At 38.7% G+C, this 20294-nt stretch overlaps 4 protein-coding genes, 1 long non-coding RNA gene and 1 pseudogene across 7 annotated transcripts; 2 read left to right on the top strand and 4 right to left on the bottom strand.

Annotated features, from left to right (window-relative positions):
• The first annotated feature begins 1479 nt into the window (after positions 1-1479).
• Positions 1480-2238, top strand: LOC147274386 (RING-H2 finger protein ATL30-like). Its single transcript, XM_086228095.1, has one exon. It carries the CDS (start codon positions 1536-1538, stop codon positions 2052-2054), a length of 519 nt encoding a protein of 172 aa, XP_086084221.1. The 5' UTR covers positions 1480-1535; the 3' UTR covers positions 2055-2238.
• A 236-nt stretch (positions 2239-2474) lies between these two features.
• On the bottom strand, positions 2475-2985 carry LOC147274385 (histone H4). Its single transcript, XM_086227479.1, has one exon. It carries the CDS (start codon positions 2928-2930, stop codon positions 2619-2621), a length of 312 nt encoding a protein of 103 aa, XP_086083605.1. The 5' UTR covers positions 2931-2985; the 3' UTR covers positions 2475-2618.
• Positions 2986-4655: 1670 nt separating this feature from the next.
• Positions 4656-8835, bottom strand: LOC147274383 (subtilisin-like protease SBT3.10). 2 transcript variants are annotated; one of them, XM_086257041.1, is made up of 10 exons: positions 8414-8835; positions 8242-8333; positions 8036-8133; positions 7807-7959; positions 7074-7738; positions 6900-6991; positions 6576-6815; positions 6372-6486; positions 6042-6234; positions 4656-5944 (listed from the first exon to the last, which is right to left on the bottom strand). In XM_086257041.1, exons 1-10 carry the CDS (start codon positions 8642-8644, stop codon positions 5379-5381), a joined length of 2445 nt encoding a protein of 814 aa, XP_086113167.1. In that variant the 5' UTR covers positions 8645-8835; the 3' UTR covers positions 4656-5378. The 2 variants fall into 2 exon arrangements, with proteins under 2 accessions (XP_086113167.1, XP_086113168.1); XM_086257042.1 differs by having other exon boundaries at positions 8420-8835.
• Positions 5829-8421, top strand: LOC147274384 (uncharacterized). The gene is made up of 3 exons (XR_015124230.1): positions 5829-5969; positions 6096-6299; positions 8294-8421. It is a non-coding gene; the product is annotated as an uncharacterized LOC147274384 (long non-coding RNA).
• A 1105-nt stretch (positions 8836-9940) lies between the features above and the next one.
• LOC147274382 (subtilisin-like protease SBT3.5) lies at positions 9941-14246 on the bottom strand (annotated as a pseudogene).
• Positions 14247-14852: 606 nt separating this feature from the next.
• Positions 14853-19061, bottom strand: LOC147274381 (subtilisin-like protease SBT3.5). 2 transcript variants are annotated; one of them, XM_086256393.1, is made up of 10 exons: positions 18942-19061; positions 18760-18851; positions 18289-18386; positions 18019-18174; positions 17257-17930; positions 17047-17132; positions 16632-16877; positions 16407-16521; positions 16108-16300; positions 14853-15998 (listed from the first exon to the last, which is right to left on the bottom strand). In XM_086256393.1, the coding sequence occupies exons 1-10, from the start codon at positions 19059-19061 to the stop codon at positions 15424-15426; spliced, it is 2355 nt and encodes a 784-aa protein (XP_086112519.1). In that variant the 3' UTR covers positions 14853-15423. The 2 variants fall into 2 exon arrangements, with proteins under 2 accessions (XP_086112519.1, XP_086112521.1); XM_086256395.1 differs by lacking the exon at positions 18942-19061 and having other exon boundaries at positions 16108-16240; positions 16386-16521; positions 18760-18797.
• Positions 19062-20294: the final 1233 nt, after the last annotated feature.

Genomic DNA, 20294 nt, shown 5'->3' with positions numbered 1-20294 from the left:
CGAAGGGGAGGGCTGGGTCGCGCCAGCGGCGGGGAGGGCTGGGTGGGTCGCACCGGCGGCGGGGAGGGCTGGGAGGGGTGGCCGGCCAAATTGGAGGGGCTGAGTTTTTTTTTTTATGCAGGGGCAAAATGGACAAAAATGGGTAAAAAATCAATGGGGTGGTGAACTCAGCATTTTGGGTGGTGTGAATAGCCCCCCCCTTACAGTTAACACGAATTTGATTGGACCTCCGTGTATAACTAAGACCCCACCAAACTCTTGGGCTGGGCTGTAAGCCTGTCCAAAGCGCTGTGCAGCTAGCCCATGAGGCATGAACAATTGACTAATTGAGTAAAGGGGGCATTTGGAAAGTGATCAGTACACCCAACAGTAAAATATGGATTTTAGCATTTTGCAATTTTACCCCAAGATGTACTAACCAAAGAAATGGGGGCAGTTTTCTTTTATTTTTTAATTGAGCGAATTACATCAATGGTACTCAAACTTTATCCCAATTTCCAAGTATCACTTTGGTCTATGAATTTATAGTTTAAATTTTGTAGTCTACGAACTTTCACACATGTATCACTTAAGCCTATTTCCTCAGTTTCATTCATATTTTGTCAATTTCGTCTATTCTTTTGTCAATCACGTGTAGGTAACCCTTTTTTGAAAGGTAAAAATAGCAACATACCTCCTTTTTTTTTTCCAAATGATATATATGACTAAAATTAACAAACAAAATGGATGGAATTCACAAAATAGACTTCAGTGATACATGAGTGAAAGTTCGTAGATGATAGAATTCAAAAAAAAATTTGTGAATCAAAGTGATACTCGGTATAAAGTTTGAGGATCATTGTTATAGTTTGTTATTTTTTTAAGGGAGACTTAGAGTCTAGTCCATTTTATGAGTCTTTCTTAGACTAAGACTATAGTGATTTATGATTTTTAATTAAGTTCTTTTATTTTTCTTCTAGTTAAAACCTAACATGCAGCCTCTACAAAGCCCACTCTACACCCTAGAAGGAGAAATACCCTTCAAATAGAGGGAAATACCATTCAAATCGAGGAATGACTTTATTATGAATTAAAATGATTTTTCTTATAAATTAAAATAACTTTATTATGAATTAAAATGATTTTTTTATAAATTTTTAAAACACTTTCGACTTTCATTTAAAAACTATTTTTCTAAATAATCTAAGGCTAATTATCTTTTTTTTAAATTCATTAGTGTGAAACCAATGATCATTTAGTCTAATGGAAATCCTGAGTTCAAAATTTGTGGATGACAATTGTTGATAAAAAAAAAGTATATAAATGTTTAAATTGAAAATTTTGAAAATTTGAAAATGTATTGATGAAATTCTAGGGTGGATCTTGAAATTTTTTTGACTTTTTCAAATTTTGTCTGCTTATGCTTGTCCAATAATATGAGGTTCTAGAAGTTCAACTCCTTCAGTGTACCACCTGCCCTGCAATGTATTCAACCATCCATCTACATTGTTTTCTCCAAAACATTCAATCCCTCTATCTCTGATTCTCTATCTCTCATGGGGTTCCTCTGTAAATGCATAAGTATCAAGATGCTGCTAAACCTGCTAGACTATCTCAAGCTCATGGTGGTGGTGGCACTCACTCATCTAGGTCTGCTCAAAACTCCATCACAACAGATAACTGACTCCATGGAAGAACACCAACATCAAAACAATTATGTTCTTGTGTTGGATCGGCTGTGCCCATCAATAAAACCAGTCCCTATCCACGTTATGACAGCATATATCAAGGAGAGGCTTCCAGTAGTAGAGTTTGGTCAAGTTCATGAAAGATACACAGAGCATGAAGATCAGGATACAGTAGTATGCAGTATCTGCTTGGACTGCATAGACAGAAGCCATGAGGTGAGGGAACAGTGCAACTGTGACCATGTGTTTCACAGGGAGTGCCTAGATAGATGGGTAGATCAGGGCCAGCTGACCTGCCCTTTGTGCAGAGCTATGCTGTTTTCAGCCATGGGCAAGAGGACCAGCTGCGGAGATGCTCACTTTGAGAGGTTTGAATTCCTTATCTAATAGTTGACCATAAAATCTAGCCCACAAGCATCACACATGCTTAGCATGAATCCTTTGTAAATGGGGCCTCAGAATGTTTGAAACTCATTATGTTTAAATATTTGCCCCAAAATTAGTAGTTTTGTGCTTGAGTATTTGCCCAGTGAGGTACTTACAGTTACTGAACTGCCTATTGTCTTCAACTCTGGTGCAAAATTTTGTCTGTCTATCTGAAATTCACAATTATTTCTTCATTTACATGTTTCTTTCATGAAAATACTCGAATGGTTATAAATTCTGAGCCTAAAGCGTTGTATATGATTACACAAATTGGTAATAGGAACCATACAACAAACACCTGGTGTTCTAACCCACCAAAATACACTACACCCAACAAACAAACACATTTAAGAAACTGGTAACGAACAAAAATTGTATAACAATTCCCTTCTTGGGTATGTATTCATTGATAGAATTGAAGCAAAACACGTTTGAAATCCATGCCAATACAGCAATTTGGTGAGTTCATAACAACTTTTACAAAGTCCTAAAGAAGAAGGGATTCTAGTTTCTACATGGCAGGGCTTAACCCCCAAAACCATAGAGGGTACGACCCTGCCTCTTGAGAGCATAAACCACATCCATGGCGGTAACAGTCTTCCTCCTGGCGTGCTCAGTATACGTAACAGCATCGCGAATCACATTCTCCAAGAAGATCTTCAGGACACCTCTGGTTTCTTCATAGATGAGCCCACTGATGCGCTTCACTCCTCCTCTGCGAGCGAGTCTGCGAATGGCGGGCTTGGTGATGCCTTGGATGTTGTCCCTCAGCACCTTCCTGTGCCTCTTTGCTCCACCCTTTCCCAACCCTTTTCCTCCCTTTCCTCTCCCAGACATTTTCTCGGAAAATAATTTTCTGACCTCACAAACAAAATTCGGTTGCTGTTGTGAACTTCGAATGAATGGATGTGGTGGTGGGATTAATGAGGAAGGGGGGTTTATACAAGTGCCGCGATTTTGAATTTTGCTTTGCCGCTTCAGTTGAGCTTTCTGGTGCGCAGTTTGTGATTTGAAACTGGCACCGTTAGATTATAGCTTATCGAGGGCTGGCAGGTCGATCCGCGTGAATGAATATTGTCTTCATTGAAACCGTTGATTATAAGTCATCCAACGACTGAAACAAGACAACGAGACAGAAACCTGGATCCTGCAAATATCGTGTTCGGCTGAGGCGGTTTTAGCTCAAAAGATTTTTTTTTTTTGGGATAAAAAAAAAAAAGTGTTTAATGGAACATTAATTCATAGCTTCCTAAGGCATTCTACAATGGTGATCCTCAAATACTTAATACCCAAATCAATTTTGGGTATCGAAAAGTGTAAAAACATAGATTTTGGGGATCACTAACATAATGGTGTTGAGGCTTAAATATAAAAATATTAATATTTAACTCATTTATTTGTTAGTGGCCCAGCCATTTAATTTGGTTTTGGGTATAGTCTATATCCAAAACTGGGGATAGCTTTTGGGTCTCAAAAAATTATAAGAATCACATTCCGGCCTATTATAGCTGAACTATACCCATTTTATACCCAAAAAATGAGTTTGAGGATCAGATAATTACAAGTTAATTATAATAGTTACATAGTTACAATTGCAAATTGTGACATGGTTTTACATTCTTACTTTTTTGTTTTTAGAATCTAGTTTTACATTCTTATTAGGACATTTCTAGTGGTAATGAGTGAAATGTGTAAGTGATAGTGATACTAGGGCTGCAACTCGAACGGGTTGAAAGGTCAACCCAAGGTCAACCTATACTTTATTTTTGGGATTTAGGCTCGAGTTCGAGTTTTGGCGAGTTACAAATAAGTGAATCCTACCCAACCTAACCTCAACTTAGGTTGGACTCAAGTTGGGTTCTCGTTGTCCAATTTACTTGAGTTTAACTGAACCCGCAAAATTAAGGAACGAATTGGGCTCAACTTGTGGAAAAAAAAAATTGATAAAAGTATAACTCAATTAATCAACCATAATTCAAATCTTCAAATATCAAACGGGTTCAAATAAAACAGAGCAATATCTTAAAGGGCTTCAAGATGAAGAGAAAATAATAATAACAACATCACAACTATATTGTTACGAAACACCATAGTTTAGGTTTAATTTCACACAAAAATATATAAAAAATATAAAGATTAAATACATATTTCGACCTCCTTTAAAATTTTTAATTCCTCTTAAAAAACAATAGATAAACTAAATATTATATTAATAATTTAAACTAATATATATAAATTATAGTATAATACTAATATAAATTGGATTCAGAATTCGAGTTGGACTTTGGGCTTTGGTTCGGGTTCGGGCTTGGGCGAGCATAACCTCTATCGAAGCCCAACCCATAAAACTCATGTTGAGATCAAGGTCAGGTTTGGGAGAGTTTTGACTTTTTCAATCCCTCCCACACAGATTCAAATACTGGGTTGGGTTCGGGCAGGCTCAGGTTGACCCGGCCCAAGTTGACAATCTTTGCCCTTTTTTATGTATCACACATTAATTAGTCCTTTCACATTCCACCCGCATTAATGTGTATAAGTATAACCCACCTAGTTACAGTAACTTCAAAAGATAACAAATTAGGAAAAGTTTTTTTTTTCTTATACGCATTTTGACTACATGCATATTTTCATGGTACCAACTTCCAAGTATGCCTTGGCATATGTAATGCATATATCAACTTTCTTCGACAGTATCAACTTATACATTGCCATCTCACTGTTCGAGGAAATGTCTAGGAAAGACTTCCCAATATGGGATTTCTTTTTCTTCTCTTAGACTCCTACCACAGACATGGGATGCATGCTTTACTGGGTTTATTCTTATCTCATTGAGAGGCATATGCTACACCATTGATGAGCATCTTTGCACGACAAGAAAAAGCTTTATTCTGATGCTTAATGTTTTGCATAGGCACCTATTAGACTAGATGGAAAAGAAACCATCCATCCAATACTTGAGCATTAACAGCTGCATGAATGTTGTTTATTATGCACTGTTAAATACACGCATAGTTTGTTGTTTTTCATTTATTGTAATCATAATAGTATTTACTATGGTGTCACTATAATATATATATATATATATATTTCATATATACACCAATATCTTGATGTTAATTCAACCATTTGATTAATCATTCATATATATATGATCTACTGCTAAAATATGATCTATGCAGGCCCGCACCCTACAGTTCAAATTGCATGGTTTTCATAATTGGAACATATTAAGGCAATTTTGTATCTTACAAATAGTAATTTAAGCTTATTTGTTTTCCAGAGATCTTATACATTAGCATATGATTCAAATCCGATCACACGAATGGCTATTGGACTCCTTACAAGATGCTCACCATCTGTCCATGTTAGGCTCCCAAACTTGTAATCTCCATGCACTTTTTGAGTTGAGAGGAAAGTAACTTTGAAGGAAAGAATTTGGGTGGTCATGTTGAAAGTTAGAGTTTGAGGCTCAACTGTCATTTGTATGCCAGGAGGAGCCTGCACCATGGCCTTATACTTTGAATTAATGTGTCCAACATTTGTCACTGTTCTTGTCACTGTTGCTGTCCTTTTGAGGTTTGGAATTGTGATAGAAGGGAGGTTAAGGTTCATCCCATGAATTTTTCTTATGCAATTTATTGTGGTCTTGGTAAGTCTGTTAATTGACGCACTGCTGTAACCCAGGGAGCAGAGGAACTGAACGTAGTCGTCCGTGCTAGTATTGAAAATGAGCCCTGGATCAATTGCTTTGTTGGGATCAACATGCCCACCACCTATGTCAAATGGGTCAGCTTCTTTTCGAGGTGGACCTTCTGCAGAAATACTTGTTCCATCTGTTCCAGTCTGGGAAGCTGCAATTTGCATGAAAGTTGAATGGTTAGTGTAAGTTGCAGATGGGCATGGCCTTCAACTTTCCCTACATAAATAGATATTTTGGTTTTGACTCGCCAGTAGTGACTAGAGCTGATTTTATTGCTGAAGGAGACCATTTCTGATGTACAGATTTGATGAGAGCTGCTATGCCCGCCACATGAGGACATGCCATTGAAGTTCCTGATAGCAGTGCATAACCACTGCTATGTCCTGTGTCAACTGGTCGATATGCAGCTATGATGTCCACGCCCGGTGCAGCTATGTCAGGCTATGTCCATTAATCGAGCATTGGAGTAAGAAGTCATAATGACATAATGCAAATATGAAGAGAAGGTAAAAATAGTATTTACTTTTTTTGATTATAAGGAAGTAACTAACGCTTGAAAAATAGGAATTAGCTTCTACCTTTAGCACTGCTGGTGTCATGGAACTAGGTCCTCTAGATGAGAAAGACGCAACTCTTGGAGAGACCCATTTCCCAATAGCAGTGTTAGGATCACTGAGCTTTGCAATTGGATACCTTCATAGCACAGCAGGCAAATTAGTTTGGTATCATCTGGGTGAACAATGAACATGTAACTTTCATGTGTTCTCCATAATCTACTTTACCTTGCTTTTCTGATGTAGGAAAGAATTTGTGTCCCTACTTCATAATCTACTTTAATGCATGGAATATCGCATGACACAAGCCCATCATCGGGAAACTGTGCAAATATAAGTCCAATCCCTCCAGCATCCTGCACAGTAGTTGATGCAGAAACTATGTCCTGTTGATCTGATTTTGAGAAACAGAGTACTATTTTCCCTGAGGCTAATGTTGCATTGAGAGTTCCAGGCTGACAATCCTTGCTTGAAGTAATATGGAATATTATGACAACCACACACAAGGATAAAAATAAGATATTAATCAAAAGGAAAGAAGAGAGGTCTCACGCTGAATCATCTGTGGAGTCTACAGCTATGCGTTCAGAGTATGTGAGGGCAACGAATCCATGATTATGTTTTCCAACATCAAGAGATTGGCCCTGCAACAGACAAAACCATTGCAAGAAACCTTAAGTGACTTCTTTATTTTCCAGGATTTATTCCAAGGATGAATTAGTTTACCCAAAAAGTGTGGTTGTTTCCAAGTGTAATGGCTGTTGGGAAGGCCCTGTCTATTGTGGTGGCTGCAACAGTGATGAGCCATGGTGCAGTGTTTACAATGGTTTGTGAGATAGGGCCATCATTTCCTCCTGAGCAAACTACTGTAATTCCCTTCATGGTTGCATGGAAAGAACCAATTGCAATTGTATCGCGTTGATCAACATAGGAGAACAAAGGAATCTCATTGCCTACTGAAACAGATAGGATGTCCACTCCATCATGAATGGCTTTGTCAAATGCTTTCAGAAGATCAGCATCAGTGCATCCTTCATTGGCCCAGCAAGCCTTGTAAATTGCTAAGTGAGCAAGAGGTGCTCCTCCTCTGGCTAATCCTGAAGCTAGTCCTCTATCGTTGGCTTTTCTGACAAAATAACCAGCTGCTGTAGAAGCTGTATGAGTGCCGTGGCCAATTCCATCCCGCGGTGACAGAAAGTCCACGGTGTCAAATCTGTTAATTGGATTTTTGGATTGATCCATCACTCCTTTTATAAACCAGCGAGCACCAATAAGTTTTTTATTGCAATTTGTGGAGTTAAAGTGCTCGCCCTGCTGGCAAATTCCCTTCCAATGTGATGGGATAGGATCCATGCCTTCATCACTAAAACTTTCAGACTCTGGCCAAACACCTGCAGATATTCAAATTTGTGTTCAAGTACAGTTTTAAGTGTACTAATATATAGAAGAAGTATGTTACCTGAATCTATTACACCAATAATAGTTCCTTTGCCCATGCTCCTTGTTAAAAGATTTTCAGATGAATGCTGATGGACCCCAATGAAATCCCAACTTCTGGTTGTATGGAGCTTGTGAATGCAATTTGGAATCACTTGAACAACTCCAGGAAACTCTGAAATTTATGGTGATAGCCATGAGTAGCTCTAAAATAACGAGCTCATCATGTAGTCTCTTGCTAAATACCATACCTGCAATTGCTTCTGCCTGAGATTCTGTTAATCTTGCAGCAAATCCAGAAAAGCCATGCTTATAGCTGTAGAGAATGGATTTATATGCAGCTTCTTTGCTTCAAAATGAATAATAGGAACTTGTTATTTTTGTTTTCCATATCTCTGAATGCAAATCATATTTACATTAGGATTAAAAGAATGAATAGTGTAGACCAAAGCCATACCTTCCTAGTAATGTGGTTAGCATTTTGTGATGAAACTTTTTTGCACATGCAGGATCATCATATTTGTTTTCTCCCAAATATACAATGTGCACCTGAAAACAATCCCTGTCAAATACCTGTGCTGAAAGAACAAAGAAAAATGAGATGGAGTTAAAACTTGAAATTTGCATACACTCACTCTACTTGTGGCCTGAACAAATATTATAGAGCTATGGAGATGGTGTTGAAGTAAACAGAGAGCAAGAACCACAAGAGAGTAGTTGTATCTTGCACATGTCCAGTTTCTTGTGTGTGAATCCATCAACATTTGGAAGACACAAAAGCTCTTGAGGTTTCCTAAAGGTATTGAGTATATTGTAAATTTGCCAAGTTTAATAGGCCAGCAACCCTGCCTCTGTAACATCTGTAAATTATGATGTAATGGAAATGTGAAAAGTGGAAAATCATTTTTCTCTTGTACTCCAGCCCTTTAATGCTCAACCGATGAAAAAGCAAGAATGTATTTGATATTGGTCTGCAGGGGCAAGACTTTCCAATTTAAAGCTTAACATATGATAATCATGCAGACCATGTGCGAACATCATTTTGGGTAGAAAGTTTTGCTCAAACTTTGAATAATTTGCTGTATCTACTTCCCGAGCTTTATATTTGTCAACTTGAACACTAGGGAACAAACTTTTGTGACGTGTATGCTGTCAACCATGAATTTTACTGCCAAGCATATTTAGGACTCAAAAAAAAAAAAAAGCACGAACTATGATGTGTATGAGTTTTTTTCTTCTTCAAATACAAAAATATTCTGTTGTTGATTTGATATAAAGTATTATGTATGTATAATATAGTTATACATACTCAGGATTTTTCTTAGGTGCAAATGGTCCGCACTTTTTTTTTTTTTTTTTTTTTTTGCGGATATGTATGGTATGACATGATTCTAACAAGAATGACATGATTTTTCTCAGATGCGGATGGTCCGCACTTATTTTCTCAAGCTTGTATAGAATCATGTTATCCTATACGCATCCGCAGAAAAAATAAGTGTGGATATCTTCTCTAGAGAAGGACTGAACGTACATACTCATACTTTTTGGCTTTCAGTTTATTTATGTGTGTACTTAGATTGATAGTCTTCCCTCAAATGATGTAGAGTGTGGACGAATGATTGTGGTGTTGCACTGTGTATTGATGTAGGCCCCTAGAGCCACGTTTATTGCACTGCCTTTTACGAAGGCCCTGCCGTGAGATTCCCAACCCACAACTTGTGAGTGGTGCTTTTGCCTTTCATTAGTGGGACTATTCTTTTTCAAGGAAAAGCAGGATTGTTTGGGAACGAAAGGTATTCCTGTAGAAACCCCATAATGGTTGAAAAAGGAAACAAGGAGAGAGATGATGACAACAGAGGGTGAGTGGGATGACCTTGGGAAAGTTGGGGTTGTAATTGACATCTTTGTCCCCACTTTCATAAGATTTTCAAGTTTAACTGTGGAAAGACAATGGAGTCTATTATTGTTCATCAAGCATTCATATAGTCCCTTATATTTCAACTGTGCATTCCATTATGAACAAATAATGCTTACAAAAAAGAAGGGAAGCAGTCAAGCAGACCTAGTTTTTGGAAAAGTGCCTTTTATTATTATGTAACTTATGATTCAATCATGTATTCTGCATTATAATCTTTTAGGGATGAATGATCTCATTTTCAGTTGTCATCAGTGTAAGACTGTATGATCTGTGTTCTCACAGATATGGGACTTGTCACAATATGCACCCCATCAGTCCAAGTCAGGCTTCCAAAATAGTATACTGTGTTCACTTGGTAGGTGGTGGAAACTGCAACTGTGAAGGAGATTGTCTCAACTGTGGAGTTGAAAACCAATGTCCCTGGTCTTACAGCTACATTAAAACCTGGTGGAGGGTCTATTTGGGCTTCATATATTGAGTTGACCGGACCAACATTTGTTACACTTCTAGTGAGTATTATTGAATTTCTTAGATTTGGAATGGTAATGGAAGGTAGTTCACATCCAGAATGGAAGGGTTAATAATGGGACATGCTGTGGCTTGTCCAACAAGCTGAGAGATAGCCGAGGTGTTGTAGCCAACAGCACAAAGGTACTTTATGTAGTCATCTGTGCCCATGTCATATATGAAGCCAGGCTCCGCTGCCTTGTTTGGGTTCACCAGTCCTCCTCCATAATCAAATGGATCCGCAAGCTTCTGCAGTGACCCTTCAGAAAAAATAGGCTCTCCAAATGGATCGGTCTTCCATGCTGCAAAAAAAGTTGTGTAATAGTTAATGTGCAGCACCTAATGTTGCAATTGTTAACGGCCCAATTTTGGTACATTACAAACACATGCTAATCACTTGGACACTAACTATAATGGTCATATATCAACCTGTTGTTACTAGTGCTGATTTCATTGTAGCGGGGGACCAATTTGGGTGCAATGCTTTTAAAAGTGCTACAATGCCTGCAATATGGGGAGTTGACATTGATGTCCCTGAATGCAACGCGAATCCTCCATCCATAGTGGGATCAAAAGGAGAAGTGGCTGCTAATATGCTCACACCAGGTGCGGCTATATCTGGCTGTGTCAACACAAAGCCATAGTCAGTTGACTCCAAATTAATTGGATTTAATTGGAATGCCAGTGTCATTAATTACTTAACGGGACTAATGTTGTAGGATATTTTACCTTCAAAATGGCTGGAGAGATGGAACTAGGCCCTCTAGAAGAGAAGTAGGCAACTTTGGTTGATACTGGCCTCCCCACCAGTGTTTTAGAAGGGCTCAATTTTACTATAGGAGATCTGTGTAGTGTGTACCACAGAGAACCACTTTAGTTTCACATGTTTGACAAAGAAAATGATGACTCTAAAATTCTAAATTCACTATGGTGGTGCACGTGTGGCCGCTTGGCCTAACACACGTGGGCTGCATGAAGGAATTTAGGCATCCATCCCAAAACCAATTGGCTATGGGAGGAGTAGCCCAAATCCTTGTAAGCCACTATACAAGGTTATACATTTCCAATGTTGGACAACACTCACATTCTCACATGCCCCCACACGATATTGAGTGACGTGGAGCACGTGTGGCCGCTTAGCCTAACACACGTGCTCTGATACCATGAAAGAATCTAATCATGCAGCCATGCTGCATACGCTAGGTACACATTTTCGGTGTCCCGGCCTGTGGCATCTTTGAGAAAAATGTCAGGTTGTGGAGTAGAGCCATCAACATAGCCCATAAGATTCCGACTACGGAGAAGAGGTGTGATCTGTGCAAGCCAGAGGAAGTAGTTGGTTCGATCCAATGTAATGGACAGGAGACTGGGGACAAATTGAGAGAATTGAGAGGTCAGCGTGGAGGAAGAGGATGAAGAAGTAGAGCTAGCAGAAGACATGATACTGTGGGAGGAAAAAAAAAAAAAAAATTTGTTGTCGTGTGACTTTTGGGTGCTCTGATACCAAGATAGATTAAGAGTTTGAATATGATTGAATGCCTCAAAGTGATTTGAGGTGTAGTGTTGTATTTATAGTAACTCTGTACACGTGTGGAATTACAAGAGTCCAATATGGACTATGCTTAGTAAAGCCTATCTACACAACTCAAGTGTTCATCAGAAAGTTACATTAAGATAATTCATAAAGAGATGAAGTGATAAGCTGATAATCATGAAGTAGCAATTCACAGCATGAACGCGTGAAAAGCAAGTAATGCTGCACAGCAGAAACTCTTAAAGGCTTAAGTTATCTGTTGTCTATCATATACCTGGTGGAACGAATGTAGAGCAGTATCTGGGTGCCAAGTTCATAGTCAACCACAATGCATGGGAAGTCATTGCTGCATGGACCCAAGAGACTACAAGGATGCCTTGCAATAATCACCCCAACCCCACCCGCTCTTCTCACAGTAGATACAGCACTTGCTATTGCTACTGGTCCGGGCTCCGTTGTGAAGCAAAGGACTACATTCCCAGCCACAGGTGTATTATTAAGTGACAGGGACTGCTGGCAGATGCTGCAAGTGAGACTCTTTTTCAGAAATAAGAGAAGAAACAAACCTCCTTCTATATTTAAATGTGCAAATAAATTATACAGTACCCTGCTGTTGTAGGGAAGAGCTTTGGACCCTCTGGGTACATCAAACCAGTAAAACCAACCTCTTTTCCTACAAACATGGCTTGACCCTAAAAAAATTATAACACAAACCAAGTGAGAAAAGGGAAAAATAGTAATGACCCAATTAGGTTTGCAACAAAATGTGTATAAGTTACCACTTACCAGTAGAGTTATGTTGTTCCCAAGTGTGATTGGTGTGGGAAAGAACCTGTCAATGGTGGTAGCTGCAACAGTTAAGATCCAGGGTGCTACTCCCCACTGTCTGAGCAGAAGGTCCATAATTGTCAGCAGCACAAATAACAGGAATACCCTTGGACACAGCATGGAATGAGCCTGTGGCAATTGCGTCACGCTTATCAACCTCTGCAAAAATAGGCACATGGGTGCCAATAGACAGTGATAACACATCAACCCCATCATGTATTGCTTCATCAAAAGCTTTTAAAATGTCAGCAGAAGCGCACGCTGCAATTGGTGCTTTCCAGCAGGGCTTATACACGGCCAAATGAGCCCGGGGTGCACCACCCCGGACTAATCCTAGGCCAAGGCCTTTGTAGCTTACATTGGGCACAAAGGAACCAGCAGAAGTTGTGGCTGTGTGTGTGCCATGTCCATAAGCAATCTCTTGGAGACAAGTACTCTGGGTATTCACTGGTGTCGAATGGTTGCCCATTGTCAGCAAGGAAACCATCTATGAGAACCACTTTGCTCCTATAAGTTTTCTGTTGCAGTCTGTTTTGGCATTAAAGTGCTCTCCGGATTCACACCGACCCTTCCAGTGGGTTGGGATTGGCCCAATCCCCTCATCATTTAACATTTTTTACTCAGGCCATATTCCTGAGTCAATGATACCAATGAAAATCCCATCTCCCATATTGGTGTCATGCATAAGATTGGTGGGAGAGTGAGAAGAGAGGCCTAGGTAGTCCCAACTCCTAGTAGTTTGCAGTGTATGAAAGCTGTTGGCCGGGCATGACATGAACAACTCCGGCTAACTCTAAGAGAAGGAAGTACAGAAAAAATGTCATCATTATGATCAGAATTATTTGGGACATATATACATTGATAAGAAAGAGAGAGCACTCGAGTGAAAAACTGTGTAAGTAGTACCTGCAATCTCCTTGGCTTGGGATTCTGTAAGCTTGACTGCAAAGCCAGAGAATCCATGTTTATAGCTATAATCCATTGAGTCGGTGGCGGCTTGTTTGCTGCAGCAACAACCATTTTACCTTCAGAGACTAATAAGTCATCTTCAAACATGCCAGTTTGCAAAACCATGGTGAAAACTAATTGGTCGATCTTATGACTCTATTATTAAACAGCCCTCAACACAGAGAAAAAACTCGCAGAAAATAAGAGTAAGCAAGAAAATAAACTGCAGATGCTTAAGTTGAACAATGCAAATTGAAGTAATGTCAATTGGAAATCTTCAGGCCACTTAAGGAGATTTCATGAAACCATTTTATGGTGATTTCATGGCATGATCTTCATGTTATTATAGGAATTATATACATAACCTCAATCTATGTTGGGTTCACTAATTGTGTGTAAAGGCTATATATACCTCCCAACAACTGATGCCAGCATCTCATGATGTGAACTGGTTACAAGCTCAGGGTCGTCGTGCTGCTTCCCACCCATATAAACTATGTGAAGCTATATATATAACATCAGATAGACATGAATTAGTGCTAGCTAGTCAGTCTATACATGACAGAATTAGAAGAAATAGATTTCAAGCTTTTGAAGCAGTACTTACTCTACTTTTGGCATCAACTGGTGCAATGAGGGTGTTCTGGCCATTGAGAACACACAGAAGACTAACTACCGCAAATAGCAAAGCCTTGTTGCTCCTTTTTTTCACCCAAAGGGAACCCATTATGATCTCTCTGTGAGATATAGATGAAATGTACTACTCAAAGATTTATGAAGCTGCATGTAACATGTATGTATAAGTTTTCACTCTTCATTATTCATCGATGTATGGACCAATCTTTGAAGACTATCCAGAAGAGCTTGAGCTTCCAAAAAATTCTAAGAAGCTGGCGCTGACTGACTGCATCCAACAGTACATGTTAGAAAAGTACCCAACAGAGATGAAACGACATGTCGTTATTTCTACAATTCATATTATATCAGACTATCAGTCTCCAGCAAAGAAAATATCTTGACCCAATTGTGGATTAATTGACATTTCAAACATTTTGTAGAGTTGCCATTATTGGGGTCCACAATGGCAACTGCACAGTCTGGGATTTTGCTCCTCTGCCTTTGGATGCTTGTCTGCCTTTTCTTGCCTTTTGATAGATCATCACTCTACAATTAATCCAATGGTCTTAAGTTACTCCACGTCAGCATAATTCTTTTAGAAAAAACTTGATTGTTTAGTTTGCGTTTTTCATTGATCTGTGTTGTTTCTCCTCCTCTCTATTCTTCATGAATGAACCCCCAATCATCTCCTTTCCCCGCACCGTTTGGTCTTGGAATTTTTCAGCAGTGACGATGTTCTCTATCTTTCTTTTTCTTTATTCTTTTTTTTTTCCCTGGCTTTGAGACTTGAAGTAGATGATTTCCAGTTCTGATGGAGACAACAATTAATTTGTATGGAATGACCGTTTGATAAGCTAAAAAATTTGGGTTATGCGATCGGAAAAATATTACTTCATTGTCGTACTAAGTTTTGGGGCTTATTGTTTAGAAGATAATTCTTTAATCAAATACAAAGTAAGTCCACTCATTATAGTGATGGATGAAAATACAATATATTGATTATAAAGCAAGTTCACTGATAAGCTAGACTATTGATTTGAAACTCAATCTCTGTAAGTAATCCAAATGGTGAGAGGAGGAAGATGATAGGTTTGTTCATGAGCGTAGAGAGAGGGGAAAATGCAGAGGAAACTGAGAAGAAGGGATAAGTGGGGAAGAAGAAGGCATACCCATTTTCTGGAAGAATGGAAGAGTTGCATATAGTCTTTGTTACATCTCCCTTATTATATTCTATATGATATCATTTATTTGCATAGTTATCCCTCTGGCAATGGATGACTAAATTTTCAATTGCCATCTGTATAATACTGAATGATTTGTGTTCTAACAGATATGGGACTTGTCACCACATGGCCGCCCTTATCAGTCCAGGTGAGGCTTCCAAAATAGTATCCAGTGTTCACTTGGTGGGTGGTGGAAACAGCAACTGTGAAAGAGATTGTTTTAATGGTGGAGTTGAAAACCAAACTCTCAGGTCTTACAGCTACTTTGATGCCTGGTGGAGGGTCTATATGAGCCTTATATACTGAGTTGGCTGGACCAACATTTGTGACACTTCTGGTGAGTGTAACATTGTCTCTTAGATTTGGGATGGTTATGGAAGGTAGGTTCACATCCAGAACTGAAGGCTTGGTACTGGGACATGTTGTGGCTTGTCCAACAAGTTGAGAGATAGATGAGGTGTTGTAGCCAACAGCACAAAGGTATTTGATGTAGTCATTTGTGCCCATGTCATATACAAGACCAGGGTCTGCTGCCTTGTTGGGGTTCACAAGGCCTCCTCCATAGTCAAATGGATTGGCAATCTTCTGTGGTGACCCCTCAGCAAAGATAGGCTCTCCGAATGGATCGGTCTTCCATGCTGTCATGAAATTTTGGATTAATTTGGTTACTTACACCAGAAGTTGGAATTGTTTGCAAAACCAATTTTTGTCATTCAAATAACTAAAATGGTCATGGATTAACCTAACCTGTTGTTACTAGCGCTGATCTTATTGCAGCAGGGGACCAATTGGAGTGCAATGCTTTTAAGAGTGCCACAATGCCTGAGACATGAGGAGCTGCCATTGATGTTCCTGAATGCAAGGCAAATCCTCCATCCATATAGGGATCAAAGGGAGAGCTGGCAGCTAATATGCTTACACCAGGTGCAGCTATGTCTGGCTGTGGCAACAAAAATACATGATGTATCTTGGCTAGGAAGGAAAAGGGTTTAATTCGAATTCAATTTTGTTACTTTAAAAATGGCTAAAGTAGTAGGATTTTGTACCTTTAGTATGGCTGGTGCAATGGGGTTAGGCCCTCTAGATGAGAAAGTGGCAACTTTGGTTGACACAGGCTTCCCCACCAGTGTTGTAGACGGGCTCAATTTCACTGTAGGAGATCTGTTTACCACAGAGAGTAGTCGAAAAGTTCCATATATATGTTAACAGAGAACATGACTATTGATGGTGAATTGATTATGATGATGGTTAAGAACTTAAGATGAAGGTACCTGGTGGATCGGATGTAGAATAGTATCTGAGTGCCAAGCTCATAGTCTACTTCAATACATGGGAAGTCACTGCTACATGGACCCAAGACATCACCAGGGCTTCTGGCAACAATAACCCCAACCCCACCAGCTGCTCTCACACTAGAGACAGCGCTTGCTACTGGAGTTCGCCTGGCCACTGTTGTAAAGCAGAGGACTACATTTCCAGCCACTGGTGTGTTGTTAAGTAAGAGGGACTCGCAGACGCTGCAAGTAAACTTTTGTTAGATATTACAAAGCATTGTGGAAAAATGTACCACCATGCTCAATGAGCAGTTTTTAAACTCCAAATATAAGAACAAAGAAGTCAAAGTTTTAGATTGATCTCAAGCAAACAGAAACTAGTTAGAAATAATTGCACAAATAATTACATTACCCGGCTAGTGCAGGGATAAGTCCTGGGTTCTCTGGATACACCAAACCAGTAAAACCAACTTCTTTTCCTGCAAAAATGGCTTGACCCTACAGAGATATATAACTAAATTAAGAAAATGAATATATATATTATGTATTATGCATTATATTATATATATATATATAATATTTGTGACTTCATGAAGTTTGCCACAAATTGTGTACAAATTACCAGTATGGTTAAGTTGTTCCCAAGTGTAATAGGTGTAGGAAAGGATCGATCAATTGTGGTAGCTGCTACAGTTAAGATCCAGGGTGCTGTGTTTTCAACTGTGTATGAAGAAGGTCCTTCATTTGCAGCTGCACAAACAACAGGTATACCCTTGGCCACAGCATGGAACGAACCAATGTTAATCCCATCGCGGTCATCAACGTCCGAAAACAAAGGAATTTGGGTTCCAAGAGACACTGATATAACATCAACTCCATCATGTATTGCATCATCGAAAGCTTTCAAAATGTCAGCAGATGAGCACTGTCCCCTTGGCACATTCCAGCACACTTTGTACATGGCCAAACGAGCCCGTGGTGCTCCACCTCTGACTAATCCTAGGCCAAGGCCTTTGTAGCTTGCATTGGATACAAAGGAGCCACCAGCAATAGTTGATGTGTGTGTTCCATGTCCAACAACATCTCTTGGGGACAAGAAATCAGGGCTTGCAGTGGTGTTGAATGGCTGCTCATTCTCAGCAAGAAAACCATCAATGTACCATTTTGCTCCTACTAGTTTTCTGTTACAATCTGTTGAGGCATTGAACTGCTGTCCAGATACACACTGACCCTTCCAATGGGTTGGGATTGTCCCCAGCCCCTCATCATTGAATACCCTTGACTCTGGCAATATACCTGCCACCATTTGAAGACTTGTTTATCAGAATTAATTTCTTTCATTGGACTCACAAACTCACACAGAAAGAGAGGTCAGAGAAGGAACCTGTGTCCAGAAGACCAATGACAATTCCATCTCCCAAGTTTGTGTCATTCAGAAGGTTATTGGGAGACTGAGGAGAGAGGCCTAGATAGTCCCAACTCCTTGTTGTTTGCAGAGAATGTAAGTGATTGCGCATAACGCGGATAACTCCAGGTAACTCTAAGTAGATAGAAATAGAAGATAATCTGACACTAATATTTGGAATTTTTTGAACAAGACTTGAATAGTTGAATCTCTATTATAAGTTGAAGACACAGTAAACAAGAGTACTACCTGCAATCTTCTGAGCTTGAGATTCTGTAACTTTAGCTGCGAAACCGGAGAATCCATGTTTGTAGCTGTACACCATAGAATCAGTGGCTGCTTCTTTGCTGCATGGACATAATGAGGCATAGTCAACTTGAACACAACCATAATATTAATACTTGTGCAATCTAGTGTCTCTTTTAATTCCTTTGGGGCCTAATGTACCACATTTTCAACTACTGCACCTATGAAAAATGATTTAACATATGAAACTAACATTCCATTTAATGGACCTAAATGCATTGAAGGTCTTTTTTCTTCAGTTAATACTAAATCCGTTGGAGTAATGCCTAAAGTTAAGCTCCCAGGTCTGCATGTATACAGCTGATCAAGTTCTCAAGTCTTTAAGAACTGCAAACTCTGTTTTATGACTTTTGATCATGTTGGAAAATAATTACTTCAGAAGATTCTACTTTAACTGGTTTACAAGATATATACCTCCCGACAATTGAGGCCAGCATGTCGTGATGCAAACTGGTTACAACTTCAGGATCATGGTACTGCTTTTCACCCATGTAGACTATGTGAACCTATTAAAAAACCAATAGTGAGAATCACAAACATGTGTCATGTGTTTGTTAAAGGAAGAGATGTCTAGTTTGGGAGTACAGATTACTTACTTTACTCTTGGCATGGACTGTCCTAATTATGATGTTTTGGCTGCAGAGGACTAGGAAAATATTGAACATCACAAACAGTGAAACTTTGTTGCTCTTCTTATTCATTAGAAGAGATCCCATTATGAGACAAATGGATGTGGATAAACTTTATGAGCTATTCGACGAAAAAAAAAAAACTTTATGAGCTAGTTGTAGTCTTTTGAAGCATAAACGTTTAGTGTATTGCCTTATATAGTGATGATTAAACCTTAAAGCCCCTTGGAGGCTACGATAGCTTTTGATGCCAGCATCTTAATATGATGCTTCTACAAATAAAATTTGACTTTAACATATATTATAGGCTTAATTATGTTTTTACCACCCAGATATTTATTTGTCCCACTTTACCACCTACAACTATTTTCTGTGTCTTACTTTACCTTTTTCCGTCAATTCCATCAGCTAATCCGTCAATATTGGTGACAAAAATGCCCTTGCTACATCAGCATTTTCGACGGCTTGGGTGATGGAATGGACGAAAAAAGGTAAAGTGGGATATGAAAATAGTTATAGGTAGTAAAGTGGGACAAATAAACATCTGAGTAGTAAAGTGAGAATAAACTGAAACTATGGGTGGTAAAAACATAAGTAAGCCTATATTATATTCTCCCTGTATAAATTTTTGTTGATAGATGGAGCAAGCTTCCAGTTCTCCGGAAATTCAAAGACTTGCAGTCATCATATTCATCATTACTTATCCAAGGGATTAGTAGAAATATCATTGGAAAGTGGCAAATTGTATCATAGCTTTGTAATTGCAATATTTGACTACAAGTATGAACTCAACAACCTCCTGAAGTTGATAGCACAAACAAGGACTAACTAAAAATAAAAGTAATATTATTTTTTTGTAGTCCATGTTTGATGGTATCTTACTATCTGTATTATATTGGGCGGCCAATTATAAAAAGGGTTGGAAGAATTGTGGCCTAAGAAATGAATAAACATATGTTATAAAATATAAACAAATTAAAGGATTGGGGCCTAAGAAATTGGCCAACTAATTTGAAGAGATAAGTACAAGATAAATAAATCAAATAGTTGAGCAAGTCGGTCCTGGTTGGTTTCTTAATGAGCTCCTAGAAGCCTTCTTGTTAAAAATCATTGGAAGAACCATCCAAATTTTTTAAAATTTGTTAAATTTATGACTTGGAATTTAAATTCGTTTATAAATCCCTTGGGTTTAATTTGTTTTCTTTGATTCTAACTTTGTGTTCTTCTGTTTTTCATTGTCATCAACTATAGTTTATTACAACAACCCATCTAATTCAACAGAAACAACTTAAAATTAATTATGAACCAAATTATATACAT

Source organism: Dryas octopetala, chromosome 9 (genome assembly GCF_963921425.1).
Source record: "Dryas octopetala chromosome 9, drDryOcto1.1, whole genome shotgun sequence".
Lineage (NCBI taxonomy): Eukaryota > Viridiplantae > Streptophyta > Magnoliopsida > Rosales > Rosaceae > Dryas > Dryas octopetala.
Note: the sequence above shows the minus strand (reverse complement) of the source record. Positions and strands in the feature narration are given on the sequence as shown.